The sequence below is a fragment of the Myotis yumanensis genome, unplaced genomic scaffold (assembly GCF_028538775.1).
Source record: "Myotis yumanensis isolate MYYU_CA2020_CCGP unplaced genomic scaffold, mMyoYum1.0.hap1 SCAF_16, whole genome shotgun sequence".
Classification (NCBI taxonomy): Eukaryota; Metazoa; Chordata; class Mammalia; order Chiroptera; family Vespertilionidae; genus Myotis; species Myotis yumanensis.
The window spans coordinates 38908555-38924005 of NW_027223767.1; the positions used below are offsets into that span (position 1 = coordinate 38908555).

Genomic DNA, 15451 nt, shown 5'->3' on the forward strand with positions numbered 1-15451 from the left:
TACGTAGCTTTTGCATCATCAGTGCAAGGCGAGGAGGCGGGACTTCCTGTCCCTGGTTCTAACAGCTTCCGGGAGAAGCCGGAAGAGACTGGACCCTGGACAGAATCGGGGGTAGCCAGTCCCTTCCCCGGCCCCTACGGAAAGGTGAGTCCATCGGCCGTCCTAGAGAAGTCAGAATACTTGGTCTGGCCGTTTCAGGTGAGGTCCTCTTTCCCTATCTTGGCACAGTACCGGTCCAATCCCTTCTTAATTTCCCATGACTCCCCGCGTACACAAGCCCCGCCCCCAGCCCCCCGGCCCCGCCCCGAAGTTTGAGGGGTGTGGATGGTTTGTGACCCACTCACCCGATTTTACCCCTCACCGGCCAGGAGACGTGGGCTTGGGCTCGGCGGCTGGGACCAGGCAACCTTTCGGCTCGGGTGGGCCCGCGGAACCTCTCCAGTGCCGCGGGAATAAGACCGCGCAAACGCGGAGCCTTCGCTTCGAGAAAAGGCAGGGGACGCCCCCTCACCGGCCGGCAGGGTCGCTCCCCGGCTGAGCAGGGGGCGAAGGCCTCTGAGCGGAGGACCGGAGGACCTGGGTCTGCCCGGCCCCCTGCCCACGAAAGTTTCCTGTGTCAGTGCCTGTCTTTTTCGCCTCTTCGCCACAGTTTCCTTTTCTGTAAATCGGGGTTAATGACGTTAACCTTCTCACCATCAGGGGTTAGTTGTGGGAGTGATAAATAATTACTATTTATTTACTGAACAGTTGCAATGTGCCTGTGCCAGGCACTCTGCTAAGTATTTTGCTTCGATAATTTCCCGTCATCTTTAAAACAACTTGATGAGGTAGGTACTGTTTTCAGCAGAGCAATAATGGGATCAGGTTTGTTGTTTTTTTAAAATAATCCTCACCTGAGGATATGTTTTTATTGATTTTTAGAGAGAGAGGAAGGGAAAGAGAAAGAAACATCGAGAGGAACATCGATGGGTTGCCTTCCCTACGCGCCCCAACCAGAGATCGGACCTGCAACCTAGTTATGTGCCCTGACTGGGAATCGAACCCACAACCTTCTGGTGTAAGGGAGGGCGCTCCAACCAGCTGAGCCACCCAGCCAGGGCAGGTAGGTACTGTTTTTAACCCCATTTTACTTACGAGAAAGTGGAGGTTCTGAGAAAGTTGTCTGAAATTACAGAGCAAGGAAGGGGCAAGACCAGGATTATAAATTAGTGGGTTTTTCCCTGACTCCAGGGCTCATGTATAAATAAGAATGGGGAAACTGGGCAGACGCTGATACATTCCACACATATTTTTTGAGCTACTATGACATGCTGGGCACTACGGCACCTAGAGAAATCCATGTGATCCTTGCCTTCCAGGAGTCCAGCTGAGAGAGATAGACAGATAGATGCATATGAGTCTTATAGTTGCTGTGAGAATAGTCATTAGACTGGATTTGCCCAGGGACAACTGTGAAAGCAGCAGATTCTCCAGGGGAAAGAGTAGGTATTCCAAGGGGCAAACCGTTATCCTTGCCTTTCTAAGAAACTGCTGAGGGAGAACCTACACAATAGGAAAAGAGATTGAGGTGTGGATTGAGACAGCTATTTGGGGAGTTTTCCAAATCTGTTCTACTCTGGTAGTGGCGTTTTAGCTGTGAGCCTGTAGGGATCCAGTCGGGTGGTATGTCTGAGGTCTGTCCTACTTTGCTCCCCAGAGCTTGCCAGGAAAGTTTCATAGGAAGCAGACACAGTGCCTGCTGTATAGTGTTTGCTGATAACCTCCCTCTGTAGGGCCTGTGGGGTTTTCTGATTCTTTTGTCCCTTTGGGGAGATCTGACTATGGCTTTTTAAAAAATATGTTTTTATTGATTTCAGAGGGAGGAAGGGAGAGAGAAACATCAGTGATGAGAGAATCATCGATTGGCTGCCTCGTACATGCTCCTGGGGATCGAGCCCGCAACCTGGGCATGTGCCCTGACCGTGACCACCTGATTCATGGGTTGACACTCAACCACTGAGCCACATCGGTTGGGCTGACTCTGCTTTTGATGATAAACTGATTTTCTTTGGCTCTTGACATCTGGACCTAGATATGTGACCGTAAGATAGGTTCTTTTGTTTTCTTTCTTTTTTCGAGATGGGGTTTTAAATGAGGCACTCTGGCAAGAGTGGTTGCAGTATGCCTCCAAATGGGCTCCAAAATAAAATATAGGCTACTTGGTCTCTCTGAGGCCATCTTGGAGGCTCTTCAAAGAGGCACAGTTGCTTGACTAAGTGATAGAAGTCCTAGAGAAACTCAGGGCTCAAAGAAGCAAATGTTTTCCCCAGCTACCAAAAAAGAAACAAGCAATTGCAACAGCAACAAAGCTGTAAGGTTTTCCTTATGATCCATGTTCATTGGGTGGTTGGATTGTGAGAGAGGAAGGGTGTGGAACTTGAGTTTCACAATAGAGATAAAGGGTAAGTCCTTAGCTTTAGGTTGGGAGTTCAGAGTTAGGAAGGTTTGTTTCCCCTTCTGCAGGACAATGAGCTCCATTTTCTTTCAGGGCTGGGTTAGTTAGAAGCTAAACAAACTAGAAACTGATTATGCCCTAGCCAGTTGGCTCAGTGGATAGAGCGTCAGCCTGCGGACCGAAGGGTCCCGAGTTCGATTCCAGTCAAGGGCACATACCTCGGTTGTAGGCTCCTCCCTGGCCTGGGCCCGGGTTGGGTCACGTGCAGGAGGTAACCAATTCATGTGTTTCTCTCACATTGATGTTTCTGTTTTTTCCTCTCTTCCACTCTCTCTAAAAATCAGTGGAAAAATATCCTCAGATGAGGATTAAAAAAAATAAAAACAAACCTGGCTGCAACCCCACAGGCCCTGCTGATGTTATCCCCCTTTGTTCCTGCAGTGTGGACTCCGTCAGCAGCCAGGCCATGGGACTCTCTGATGTCACCCTTATTGAGGGTGTGGGTAATGAGGTGACTGTGGTGGCAGGTGTGGTGGTGCTGATTCTAGCCTTGGTCCTAGCTTGGCTTTCTACCTACGTAGCAGACAGCAGTAGCAACCAGCTCCTAGGCACTATTGTGTCAACTGGCGACACATCCGTCCTCCACCTGGGGCATGTGGACCATCTGGTGGCGGGCCAAGGCACCCCAGAGCCAAATGAACTCCCCCATCCATCAGAGGGTAATGATGAGAAGGCTGAAGAGGCCGGAGAAGGTGGTAGAGACTCTACAGGGGATCCTGGAGCTGGAGGTGGTATTGAGCCCAACCTTGAGCATCTGCTTGACATCCAAGGCCTGCCCAAAAGACAAGTGGGCCCAGAGAGCAGCGGTCCAGAAGCCCCTCTGAGATCTGAGGATAGCACCTGCCTGCTTCCCAGCCCTGGCCTCATCAATGTGCGGCTCAAATTCCTCAATGACACGGAGGAGCTGGCTGTGGCCAGGCCAGAAGATACTGTGGGTACACTAAAGAGGTGAGTGAGCTGAAAAGTGGGAGACTTTTAATAAGCCATGTCCCCAATATTTTCCCCATTGCCCTGCTTTGTTAGTTCAGACCTGTTTGTCTTCTCATTCTTGCTTCTTTCCTTCTTTCATCTTAACAGTAAATACTTCCCTGGACAAGAGAGCCAGATGAAACTGATCTACCAGGGCCGCCTGCTGCAGGACCCAGCCCGCACACTTCGTTCCTTGAACATTACCAACAACTGTGTGATTCACTGCCACCGCTCACCTCCAGGGTCAGCTGTTCCAGGCCCCTCAGCCTCCCTGGCCCCCTCAGTCACTGAGCCCCCCAGCCTCGGTGTCAGTGTGGGCAGCCTCATGGTGCCTGTGTTTGTGGTGCTGTTGGGTGTGGTCTGGTACTTCCGTATCAATTACCGCCAGTTCTTCACAGCACCTGCCACTGTCTCCCTGGTTGGGGTCACTGTCTTCTTCAGCTTCCTAGTATTTGGGATGTATGGACGATAAGGACATAGGGAGAAAAATGAAAGGCATGGTCTTCCTCCTTTATAGCCTCCCCCTTTCCTGGCCAGAGCTGGGCCCAAGGGCCTGGGAGGGAGGGGTGGAAAGGATATGTTGGGTCCTCTTCCATAGGACAAAGGAGGCCGGTGTGGGGCCTCTCCTTCATGTCCACGAGGGTAGAGAGATCCCCTCTGTGCAAGCACAACTCAGGTAGAAACGAGGGTGTCATCTTCCTTTTTTAGGGTCCTGAAGTTCAGAGCCACCCTGGTGGCCCAGCTCAGTGGGGAGCCTGGGCTCAGGATTTCCTCCTGTGACCCTAACTCTTCCCATTGTCCTGCATGTTTGTTCCTCAGCATTCAGGGCCGCCTGCCAGGGCAGTGTAGCATGGCCTCAGCATAATTCTGTAGGGAGGCTGGGGTATCTTTCAGTTTAGTGGAATATCCATCTTTTGACTGAAATCACACAGGCAGGAATGAAGGTTGTCAGCTTGTCCTATAGGCACCTAGCTGCCCTGCCCTCTCCCTTCTCCCTCTACCCCTGTAGCAGGAATAGAGTGTTCTCCATGTTCTGGACAGTTTCCAGTGTTCTCCCTTTTTTCAAAGCACTTTGCTTGTATTCTTTTTTTTTTTTTTAATAGTCCTTTATAGAGCTCTGTCAGGAAGGGGATTGGGGCACAAAGCCAAGCCCCCAGCATTGGGAGAGGCCAAGCCACAGCTGCTGCTACCCTAGGCCTAAGGCTGTAAGCAAGAACCGGCTCTGGCTCTCAGCCAGTGACCTGCACTGCCCAGCTCCAAGGAGCTCTGGGTATGGAGCACTGTGCCCCCAGGCCCTTGTCTCTGGGGCTGTTGGATGGAGGGCCAGTGTCTGTGACTGAATAAAGTTCCATTTTGTGGCTATGGAGCTTCCTTTTGTGACATTGAGAGAATGGCTTTGCTCTGCCTCCAGCAACATGGTAATGAGGGTGGGTAGGCCCAGCTACCAACGGGAGATGCAGTTTATTTACACCAGCAGCCATGAGGGGCAAGGGAAATACACAGCGTTTACAAAGTTAGCTACCTGTACAAGATGGATTACATATGCAAAAATAAAAATCTCAAGACCACAGGACAGCGTGAGCCCCCACCCCCCTCCCCCAATGACCCCAGCATGCGGTAATGCCAGGCGGGTGGCCCCTGGGCATGCGGGGGGGAGTGATGCATGGAAGGAAAAGCCACCGGCCATGGAAATTAGTACAGAACCCCCCCACACACACTCAGACACATGATAGGATACAGGGTGGACGACACCTAGCCAGGGTGGGAAGGATGGGAATTGAAACCCACACAGCCTGCTGTTAGAGGGAGGGGACTGGGGAGCTCTTAGCCCCTGTTCAACTACATGGTAGGGGGGCATACTCTCCTGGGAAGGAAAGGGATAGGGATTTGTTCTCTCAGGGTCCCTGTTGGACCAAGCCCATCTCTCACCCAGGCTGGGCAGGGGGCTCTGTCCTAAGACGGCCTGAGGAACAATAGGGAAGTGGATGTGGACAAACCCGTTCCCAAACTACTTCCCACTTCTCTCTCCTCCAACCAGAAGGGGAGAATGGGAGAGGCCAGAGGGGAAAGGGTATATTAGGGCCTGAACTGCAGCTGCCTCTCAGAAGGGAGAATGGCCCCTGGCCTTCCTCCCTTCACCTTCAACCTACTTCCAGGACGTCATTTGGAAGCAGGCTGGAGGCTGGCTGAGATCCTCCCTTACCTCTGGCTTCCCCTTAGAGGGAGAAGACTGGGGGCGGGGAATGGGGGGTGGGGGTAGGGTGTCAAGAACAGAGGAGCCCAGGCCCCAGAATTTATTCTAACTCCTGAAAATTTGTTTGGCTTCTTAAAAAATAATCACAATTCTCGGGTTAAAAACAAATTTGCAACCAGCATCAGCCACAAGTAGAACCACCCCAGGGGGAGGTTGGGGTTCCAGACAGGGTACTATAACCCCATCTATGTTGCTCCCTTAACCCTCTAGGATCCCTAACCCAAATCAGTCCAACAAGTCCTGGGTACTAGCTACCCAATGTGGGATAACTCCTCCTGGGAGGAGGGCAGGGGACACATCCAGCAAATGCCAGAGAACTTGGCTTAGGGTCAACTCCACCCGTGTCAGCTCTGCTCCCAGCCCAGTCTGCATTCCCCCAACTCAGCTCCTGGGAATGATGGTGCCCACATGGAGGTGGGATTGTACATCTCTTCAGGATGTAGACCAGGTAGGCGGGCACACTGGCATGACAGTCCACAGAAGGGCGATGCCTAGACATGATACCCCTTCCCCTCTACTGATAACCCAGAGCATAGAGACCACCCTCTTCCCACCCCACTCCTAGCAAAGGGGAAGAGGTAAAAGATCAGGATTTTCCTCAGAGCCCCAAACCACAAGTACAGAATAAATAACTTAAAAGCGGCTAAGGAAGGGGAAACAGGGCAGGCTTTGGAGGCAGGAGCATCGAGAGAGGAACTGAAGCTGGTCAAGGTGAAAGAGGGGGTAGCAAGCAGCAGTTGGGAACATGGGCTGCCCTGGAAGGCCAATGGGGCAGGGTAGGCAGGAGGAACATGGGGCCACCCCAGGAGGGTGAGGCTGAGCCCCTTCCTGGGGCAGGGAATGAGGTAAGAAAACATTTCAAATAAAGCAGCACCGTTCCCTCTCACCTTGGGGCCCCACTCCTCACCAGCCCTGGATCAGGGAGAAAAGGTAGGGGGAGTCATTTTGATACACAGCTCCCTCTTCCTCCCTCCCCTTGCCCAGTCTTTGAAGCTGTAGAGGCTGGAGGCCCTTTCCTGGCACCCAACAACAAAAGGACAGCTCCTGCTGCTGAGGAGGCCCATGGGGACTGAGGGGAAAGGGCTGCCCCTGTGAGGGGCAGGGAAGGCAGCGGCAGTTCTGGACGCCTACCTCAGCAGACAGCTCACTGTGCCTGCCTACCCCTGGGATTTGGGGCATTTGATAGGGTTCTGCACACAGACAGGACATGCCCAGCCCTGCCCCTCAGCTCCAAGCACCGGACCCATTCACATTGCTGAGGGCAGCTGGGGGAGGCCCCCTCCAGGCTCAGCTTCTAACCCACAGCCTCCCAGGTAGCCACAATGCTCCTCGGCACGGCTTAGTCCAGTTCCTGGGTTGGGGGCAGGCAGTGCCCTGGCAGAGTGCCCAGGTCAGGCCCCTGGCCTAGCTGGACATCCAGTAACTCACAGAATAAATATGAAAACCGCCTCCCCACCAAACTTATGTCCAAGGCATAGTCTGTCCAGGTCTGAGTCCTGCATGCCGAGGGTCGTACTCCATCGCAGAGGATCCTGACACCCCCCAGGGGCGCATAATTGGATTCTCTGCCTGCCTGGCCCACCAAGCTTCCCAAGCCCAGACCCCCAATAGCCGTCCATTTGCCAGGCTATGCCACCTGGGTGGGGGTCGGGAGAGAGGGCTCTGCTTAGCCAAAGGCTATCCCTTGCACCCAAGTCAGTTGATGTCATCGTAGATGCTGGGTGTTGGGGGTGCCGGTGGCTTTGGCTTTTTCTTCTTGTTAGAGCCCAGGCCGGAGGCAGTCCCTACCAGGCTCAGATGGGATTTCTTTTTCTTGGTTTTCCGTGACTCAGAGCTGTTGGTACCTGAAGAGAAAGAGGCACAAGGAATGAGGGCAAGGTTGTAGCAGGAGAACACAAAATGCCCCCACTCCTTTGCTTTGGACCCAGCTGGATCACCTACCTAGACCCCACCCCTGATTCTCACTCGTCTTGGAGGAGCCTGAATCAGAGGGTGAGAGGTCAGAGGAGCCATCCCACTGAAGCCGGCTGATCAGGGCCTGGCTGTCAGTCATGTCAAAGCTGTCATTATCCAGGGAACTCTCGACCTCTGGAAGGACGCTGGAAAGGGAATGGGCCAGAGAAGAGTTTTACAGACACCAATTATCCTAACCTTTCAAAACCCACAACCCCTCTTGGAAGGTCACTTACGCGGAGGGTCCAAGGAAGTAAATCCGCACGGCTCGCCGCTGCTCATCCGTATGCTGGGGGCAGCGGAGGGACCTGGTGGGGAGAGAATGATCAGACCCTGACAAGGCAGGAAGGGTCTAAGGTGAAGCCCCTCCCTCATCAGAGGTGGGAGGGCGGACAATAGGGAAGGGATGAACAGAGAGCCCCCAGATTGTGGCCTAAGGCCTGATCATTAGAGGAGGGAGAAGGGTGGGAGTCCCATTGCTCAAGTCAAGGGGTACTCCCAACCCATGCCCAGGGTGAGTGCAGGAGGGCCCCTGGCCCCCTTTCTAGGTTCTGAGCTCACCTTGTGCACATCTTCTTGGTGTGTTCAGAAATCACCCCACATTGCTGGAAGAGGAATATAAGCTGAAAGGAGGGATGGAGGAGAACCTACTCTAGACACTAGATGTTTTCTTCTATATAAATGCTAGATTGCACATGCAGAAATGGCCCCCAGGTGTCCAGAGCAGACGGTCCCAGACCACCATTGGCCAGGAATCCCAATTCCAGAGAAAGAACTATATGGCCTGATTGCTATGTCACCAGCTTTCTCCAGGGCCTTGACCACTGCCTGTGGCTTCAGCCCACTCCCAAAGGCCTCCCCTTCCCTGGTTCCTCACCGTAGTGAGCAGGCTACGAAGCTCCTCCGGTCCCAAGGTCTCATAGCTGATCCCAGTTGAGCTATTATACTGGGGGAGAACCAGAGGTACAGGTTAGAGAAGCAGCAGCCAAAGAAAAGAGGGTGGGGATGTGGTGCAGACCAGTCCCTCTCAACCCTTTCTAAGTAAGGAAGGCTTAAGACTTCCCAGCAGTTTTTCAATGATTCCTTCCATCCCCCCTGCACATGGTAAGGGGCTGGGACCCAGAAAGAACATAAAGATCTAAATACCCCATTGATCGCTTCTGGCTGTCAGCATTCTGATCCCCACTTGTCTAAATCCCACCCAACCCACAACAAGGAAAATGAGAGGGAACCTAAGAGGGGCAGCCCCTACTCACTCACCTTAAAAGGATCCGAATTGCTAAGTTCCCCTGAAGAAGAAAAAAGAAGGGGAAGGGTGTTTGATGCAGAGGTACAGACAGAGAACCCTGAAAATAACCAGAGAGGAAGTGGGGGTGACAGAAGGATCACAGGCCCTCCCTCGATACCCGTCCCCCAAGCCTCCCACCTCCCACCTCCCAGCAATGAATCCCAGAAAACACAGCTAGAATCACTAAAGTTATTACAGTCCCACTTACCATTTTTGTGTTTTAAAGACTTGGATCTTCGAGGGGAATTGGGGTTCTGGAATGGGAGATACCATAGCTTTGGGGAAAGGGTAACGATAAGGGGGAGCCGAGAACCCAGGGAAGGAAAAAAGATTTGACAAAGAAACATCCTCAAATTTCTACTCTTTCTACCCATTTCCACCCCCATCCTCCCAAGGCCTCTGCTGCCCTCCTGCCCACCACAGACACCCTCATCCCAGAACCCAGAGGTACCCAATGACCTCAGACTTGAGTCAAGATACCCGAGGACTCCCTGCCCAAAGGGGAGGGTATCTGTCCTTCGCCCAAATTTCCCTCATGCTTGCCCCGGCTCTCACCTTGTCTGATTTTCTCTTCTTGGCTGTGTAGGACAAAAGGATAAAGGGCAGGGTCACTTTAAGTTCCCAATCTAAGGGCACCGAAAGAAAAGTACAAAACTACATTCTCTGCCCTCATTCAAGATAACAAAATGTAGTTTTGTTACCCAATTCCCTCTGGCCCATCTTACCCCCAATGCCCTCTAAGTTTCCCCAGATCCCCAAACACCTTTTTTCTCTGAGCCATAGGACCAGTCGTTGTCATTGATGTCATCATTATCCTCTTGGTCACTCTCAGACTTGTTCATGCTGTTGCTATTGGCAATCCTGACAAAGGTAGGAAAGAGAAAGGCAAAGGCTGCCACCTCTCTCTTACCTCTAGATAGTGGAGCACCTGGGGCCAAGCATGACCCACCCACCCTCTGTACCCTACAAATGCCCCCAAGGGACTACACCATGTTACAAGCTGCAAATGATGAGCAGCTCTGGTTTTACCAGGAGAAGCCCTCACCGGCGGTTGGCGATTCGGCTGCTGTTCCGACCCATTCCTAGGCACTTCTCCAGATGGGGAGCAAAGCGGGAAGCGGCAATGCTGCGGCTGCAATTGGGGCAAACACACTCCTTGCTCTTCCACTGGTTGAAAACCTGTCCAAAGATGTCCAACCCCGGCTGGTCCACGATCTCTGGGGACAGGAGAGGCGTGGCGATCAGGGCGGGCATTCCCACCCATGGCCTCTTCCAACTCCCTGCCTAAGCTCACAGGAGCTCCAGGCTCTACATGTGATGTGACTTCCAGAGGAACCTCCACGCACTACCAGGACTGCTCTCCTTCAACCCTGAAGCTCACCAAAATCCTTCATGCTATCAGGATCCGTGTCGTCCAGGAAGAAGTAGCCACACTTGACAGCCCGGTGTACCTCAAAGCAGAATCCCAAACAAGAATCCTCGACCAGGTCAGCGTATATCTCCTGAGCGATGGCCTGGGCGTAGGGGAGAACATCCACAGTCACGAGAGTCACAGCTCCGTGGACTGAAAGCAACCCTCACCAACCAACCTCTTGCCAAGTGGCCCTGGCCAAAAATAATGCTTTCTTTGCCATTTCCCCCATCTTGACTTCGCCTTCTTTCTTCTGAATCCTTGGGCCTTTTCAGCTGGCCCTATTCCCTTTAAGGAACAAGGCTGACTACCCAAATTCCTCTTTGGTTTGGATGTCAGTTACAACAACGTAGAGACATCAAGAGAAAGAACTAGAGGCACCCGTGGGGGAGCCCTCACCTCTAGTTTGCTGTTATCCAGGCCAGACAAAGACATTTCCTCCATTTTCATTTGTAAACTCTTGTGGAGACGGCGCTCTGACTGCTCATAGCACAGCGGGCGGCAACACGGCTGCACACATGGGGGTGGGGGTGTTGGTATGAGTCCAAGGCACCTCTGAACACTGCCACCTCCCCTCCATACCTTGGTGCCCAGAGCTTAATCCTGGCATCAGGATATGCCCCCCTAAGGCCTAGGCTCACTAAGACTGGATGGTCCTTCAGGGCCTGAAACCCGAAGACGGCCTAGTCCTTCCCAGGCCTTAACTCAGGCCCTGGCTCTACGGCTCATCAGAGTCTGGGTCTATAGGAGGCAGCAGCTCACCCCAGGTCCCCAAAACTCAAAACCCTCTTTGATACCCATGGTGCAATGCAGCAGGGGGAGGAGAAGGAACTCTCAGGCCCCACAGGGTGTGGCAAAGAACTGCACAGACTCCTAAATGCATCCCCCCCTTCCCCAGGCTCTCCTCGGAGTCACCTCTGCTTTCAGCCAGGATGTCCACTTGGGGGGGTACTGCTACCAGAAGTAGGAACGGCCCTAAGACCCTACCACCTTCACCCCAATGACTTCCCGTGAAATAAGCCTGCCACTCTGGGAGGGGAGCAGAGCCCACAGGAACCTGGGGCTAAAGGGGCATTTCTAGCCACCACGAGCAGGAGGGGCAGAACCCGTGGGCTGACATGCCAGGAGCGGGCACTCCCCTTACCTGTTCTTCTCGGAGATAACCACCCTCCCTCCCTCGGGATCTGCCCGGAAGTCTCTCCAAGAGCCCCAAAGTCCAGGAATCCCCACCAAAGGGTTCGGAAACAGTGCCCACAGTCCGGGGCCCCTCGGAACGGTGGGTGCGAGTTGAGGGGGCCGCCGGCCTCGAGTGGGGTGGGGACTGACAGACGAGCCAGGGGCGCTGGGGAGGGGAGGGGGCCGGGCCTCGGCTCGTCCCCCGTCCCTGCGGCACTGCTGCTGCATCATACCGACGGGGGAGGAGAGCCGGGCCGCCGGAGGGCCGGCGCCGGTCCGGGACAGGCCGGCCCTCCGAGAGTGGGCAGAGCGGGACGCCGCCGGCCCCTCTCCTCTCCCACCCGCCGGCAGCCCCGGACGGCCGGGGCGAGGAGTCCGGGAGGGTGTCGCTATTGTCCCGGGGGCTGGGGCCTGGCTTCCTAACAAAGGCCCCGCGCCCCCTCCCCGGCCGGCCCTGCCCCGCCCCGCCCAAGGGGGACCCAGACAGGGGGAGAGCAGGGGGCCCCCGGCCGGGCCGGGAAGCCGGGGGAAGCCGGGCGTTTCCGCGTCGGCCCGGGGGGAGGGGAAGGGGCGCTGACCCAGACCTGGGGGGAGGGGGCCCAAGCCCCGCCTCGGACCCCGCCCCCCGCCTCCCGCAGGCCCCTCCCCCGTCCGTCTCCGTCCCGTACTTACCCCGCCCGGGGGGCCGCGCCGGGGCCCGGCGGCCTCTCAGGGCCGCGTCCTCCGGCGACGGCGGCGGCGGCGGCTGCTCCGGAGCCCCATGTCCGTCGGTCCGTCCTCGCCTCTCCCCGGGGCCCAGGGCCCGGGGCCGGAGGGTCGGGCCGCCCCCCCGCCTCGCCGCCTCACCGGGCGGCCATGGCCCCTTCCCCTCCCTTCTCGTCCCGTCGCCGCCTCCTCCTCCTCCTCACCTCACCCCGCCCGCGCGCAGTCCGCGCGCCGTCCGCGCGCCCCTCCCCCCGCCCCCCACTCCAGCCCGCCTCTCCCGGGCGGGGGGTGCGGCGCGAGCCCAGAGCGCGCGCGCGTGCCGCGACCGGAGGATGGATGGATGGAGCCGGCGAGAGCGCGAGCGTGCGCGCGCGCGCCCCTCTCCCCCTCCCTCCGCGCGGGCCCGAGGCCAAGCGCGAGCGCGCTCCAACCTCCTCCTCTTCCTCCTCCCGCCCCTCCGGCACACCCCGCCCCCGCCCTCCCTTCCTCTTCCTTCTTTCGCTTTCGCGCGCCCAGCGATGGCTCGCGCCTGCTACAAGGGCCCGAGCGCGTGCATCTGCCCCGCGGCCGCCGCTCGGCAGCATTTGCTCCAGGGGGCGGAGACCGAGCGGGGAGGAGGGGCGCCACGCCGCCGGCCAAAGTACCGGCGGATGGGGCCGGGGGCGGGGCCGGGGGCGGGGCCTCCCGGAGTCCCCTCGACCAATCGCCGTCTCGCCGCGGCCGGGCCGGCCCAATAGGTTGGCGGTGAGTGGGGCGGCGTTCAAGGTGAGGTGCGCGGTGCGTTGGGGGCGGAACTTGGTGCCGTCCCGGCCGGCTCCGGGGCGGGGGCAGCGGGTGGCGTCTAAAGAGAGCGCCGGCTCCCAGCCGAGCCTGGGACGCCTTCCGGCCCGGGCTCCCCCGCCCTTCCCTCGGGGCTCCCGGCTCGCCCCCAGTTTAAACGCCCCCCCCTAGCATTTACGCTTAAACATGCAGCCACTTCTGCGAAGAGGCCAGAGTTAAAGTGGGGCGCAATTAGCACCTCAGGGCAAAAGGAGCCGTGGAGCTGAAGGCGCTCTTCCGAACCTCCGTCCCCCCGTTTCTGGATGTCTCTCAGCTGCCTCCAGGCCTGCGAACCAGCAGACACCTGAAAGGAGGGTCCTCGCCTGCGGGTGGAGGCCGGTCTGTGCGGTCTGAGCAGCGCGTCCTCCCCGCCCTCATCCTAATATAGATCCCACACCTGCTCGCCTTTCCTGCTTCCGGAGCCCACGCTGGACCCCCCCCCCCCCCCCTTAGACAGACTGCCTGGCACCGGCCGACCCTCCACCGACCCAGCGCTGGTCTCCGGGGTGTGCCCGTCTCCGCCCGCGCTCACGGTCCCCCTTTACCTTCTGGACGAAGGGCCTTGCCCAGCCTCCGAGCCGCAGGAGGTTTCTAGCCCGGCGCGTCCATCTCAGTCACGCTCCGTGTCCGGAGTCCTGGGACGGGACGGGTGTCTGACAGCCCTCTCCCCTCGGATGATGAGATTAAACGAGGAAAGACTTAAAGCATATACTCTGGGACCATCATTGGCTCTTTCATTTTTAGCAGACATTTATTAGAGAAGATTGTGCTAAGTGGTTAAGACCAGAAATCAGATCTGAATTTTTTTTTTTGAGAAATCAGATCTAAATTTAAATCTATGGCCTTGAGCTTAGCCAAATGGGCTCTGTTGCCTCAGTTTCCTCTATTGTCACAGGGTTTAAGTTGTTGTGCGGATTGTCACGCCAGTGCAGTGATAAGTTAGCTCAGTGTAAGTGCCGGATTAGTCTTAACTGTCATTCTTACGGAGCTCTGTAAGAATTCTTATCCGTGCTGGGATGCAAACATGAAATACAACAATTGTACTCCCCCAAGTCACAATCTGCGGTGTAGACAGACTTGTAGGAAAATAATTGCCAAACCATGTGATAAAAACTAGAGAGATATACATAGGAAACAGAGGTGGCCAGGATGAGTGATGGAAGAGAGATGGTGGGGAAAGGCTGCTTGTAGTAGGAAATGAACCAGGTCAAGGTAAGCCAGCTTCAGAAGTGTGGCTCAATCTGGAGACCAACTGGAATGTAGGAATGGGTGGGGAAGCAGCAGGAGGCGAGTAGGTCAGATCACACAGGACTAAGGGCGTGCTGAGGGGTTTGTGGGCTTTCACGCGATAGGCCATGAGGAGTCTTCAAGGGGAATCCTTTGAGCAGACCTGCATTTCAAGTAGGTCACTCAGGAATGTGGAGTCTGGATACAACCTTAGAAGCAGTAGGTTTGCCCTAACCGGTTTGGCTCAGTGGATAGAGCGTTGGCCTGCGGACTGAAGGGTCCCAGGTTCGATTCTGGTCAAGGGCATGTACCTTGGTTGCGGGCACATCCCCAGTAGGAGGTGTGCGGGAAGCAGCTGATCGATGTTTCTCTCTCATCGATGTTTCTAACTCTCTATCCCTCTCCCTTCCTCTCTGTAAAAAAATCAACAATAAAAAAATAAAAGAAGCAGTAGGTTTTTATTATGATTGGGTAAAGCGGGGAGAGAACCTGAAAACACCATTAACCAGATGGGTTAACGCTGAGGAGATGTGAGGATACAGAAGAATAACAAAGTTCATTTTGGGATATGTTGGACTTCCTGTGCCATCAGCTGGTGGAGACTCTCAGAGGTGGTTGAACTTGGGTGCAGAGTAAAGGAGTGAGGCCGGGCCTTCAGGGACCTCCACGGCATGAATCCACTCCAATGATGCGGCTCTTTCTCTAACTATGCCTAGTATATCCTGCCCAAGGAATTTACACATACCCAGGAAGCCTTCCTGTCTCCTCCATTTGCCTAAATCCTTCATCACTTACCCACCTGTGGCCATCCTCAGACCAAATCCCTTTACAGCTGGATTGTACTGTTCATTCCGCACTCGGCCTGGGCTGCTCTGTGGTGGTGACTTCTTTGGGCACATGCCCAGTCTCCACAGTTAGCACCAGTCAGTAAACACTAAGGACTGCACTGGCCGAGGCTCTGGGTTAGGCCCTGGGTTAAAGAGAGACATATTTGTCCTCATGGAATTTACAGCCTCCCAAAAGCCTGATGTGGAAGAAATAAAACTGAGTGCGATGGCATCCAGGTTGCTGAAGAAACAAATGGCATGGAGGTTTTTTTTTGGAGGCTTCCCTGGAGGGAGTGATCTTTTAAATGGAGCCCTGCCCAGCTGGTGT

At 55.5% G+C, this 15451-nt stretch overlaps 2 protein-coding genes across 11 annotated transcripts; one reads left to right on the forward strand and one right to left on the reverse strand.

Moving 5' to 3' along the window:
• Positions 1-71: 71 nt before the first annotated feature.
• TMUB2 (transmembrane and ubiquitin like domain containing 2) lies at positions 72-5049 on the forward strand. 5 transcript variants are annotated; one of them, XM_070395153.1, is made up of 4 exons: positions 97-144; positions 922-1102; positions 2876-3442; positions 3572-5049. In XM_070395153.1, exons 3-4 carry the CDS (start codon positions 2901-2903, stop codon positions 3933-3935), a joined length of 906 nt encoding a protein of 301 aa, XP_070251254.1. In that variant the 5' UTR covers positions 97-144; positions 922-1102; positions 2876-2900; the 3' UTR covers positions 3936-5049. The 5 variants fall into 5 exon arrangements, with proteins under 5 accessions (XP_070251252.1, XP_070251251.1, XP_070251254.1 ...); XM_070395152.1 differs by lacking the exon at positions 97-144 and adding an exon at positions 214-827; XM_070395151.1 differs by lacking the exon at positions 922-1102 and having other exon boundaries at positions 72-144.
• ATXN7L3 (ataxin 7 like 3) lies at positions 4906-12422 on the reverse strand. Of its 6 annotated transcripts, none has more exons than XM_070395147.1 (13): positions 12218-12422; positions 10769-10879; positions 10340-10472; positions 10004-10175; positions 9722-9819; positions 9514-9536; positions 9167-9212; positions 8931-8959; positions 8548-8616; positions 8232-8275; positions 7907-7978; positions 7659-7816; positions 4906-7561 (listed from the first exon to the last, which is right to left on the reverse strand). In XM_070395147.1, exons 2-13 carry the CDS (start codon positions 10817-10819, stop codon positions 7413-7415), a joined length of 1044 nt encoding a protein of 347 aa, XP_070251248.1. In that variant the 5' UTR covers positions 10820-10879; positions 12218-12422; the 3' UTR covers positions 4906-7412. The 6 variants fall into 6 exon arrangements, with proteins under 6 accessions (XP_070251248.1, XP_070251246.1, XP_070251247.1 ...); XM_070395145.1 differs by having other exon boundaries at positions 8931-9016; XM_070395146.1 differs by having other exon boundaries at positions 9167-9233.
• Positions 12423-15451: the final 3029 nt, after the last annotated feature.

Excerpts from the sequence above, each read along its gene's own strand:
- TMUB2 (XM_070395148.1), top strand. Across the intron at positions 3,443-3,571 it reads ACTGTGGGTACACTAAAGAG|TAAATACTTCCCTGGACAAG; the intron begins GTGAGTGAGCTG and ends TCATCTTAACAG.
- ATXN7L3 (XM_070395142.1), bottom strand. The coding sequence starts at position 10,819 with ATGAAAATGGAGGAAATGTCTTTGTCTGGCCTGGATAACAGCAAACTA. Across the intron at positions 8,617-8,930 it reads GCAATTCGGATCCTTTTAAG|TATAATAGCTCAACTGGGAT; the intron begins GTGAGTGAGTAG and ends GTTCTCCCCCAG. Across the intron at positions 7,562-7,658 it reads GAATCAGGGGTGGGGTCTAG|GTACCAACAGCTCTGAGTCA; the intron begins GTAGGTGATCCA and ends CTTTCTCTTCAG.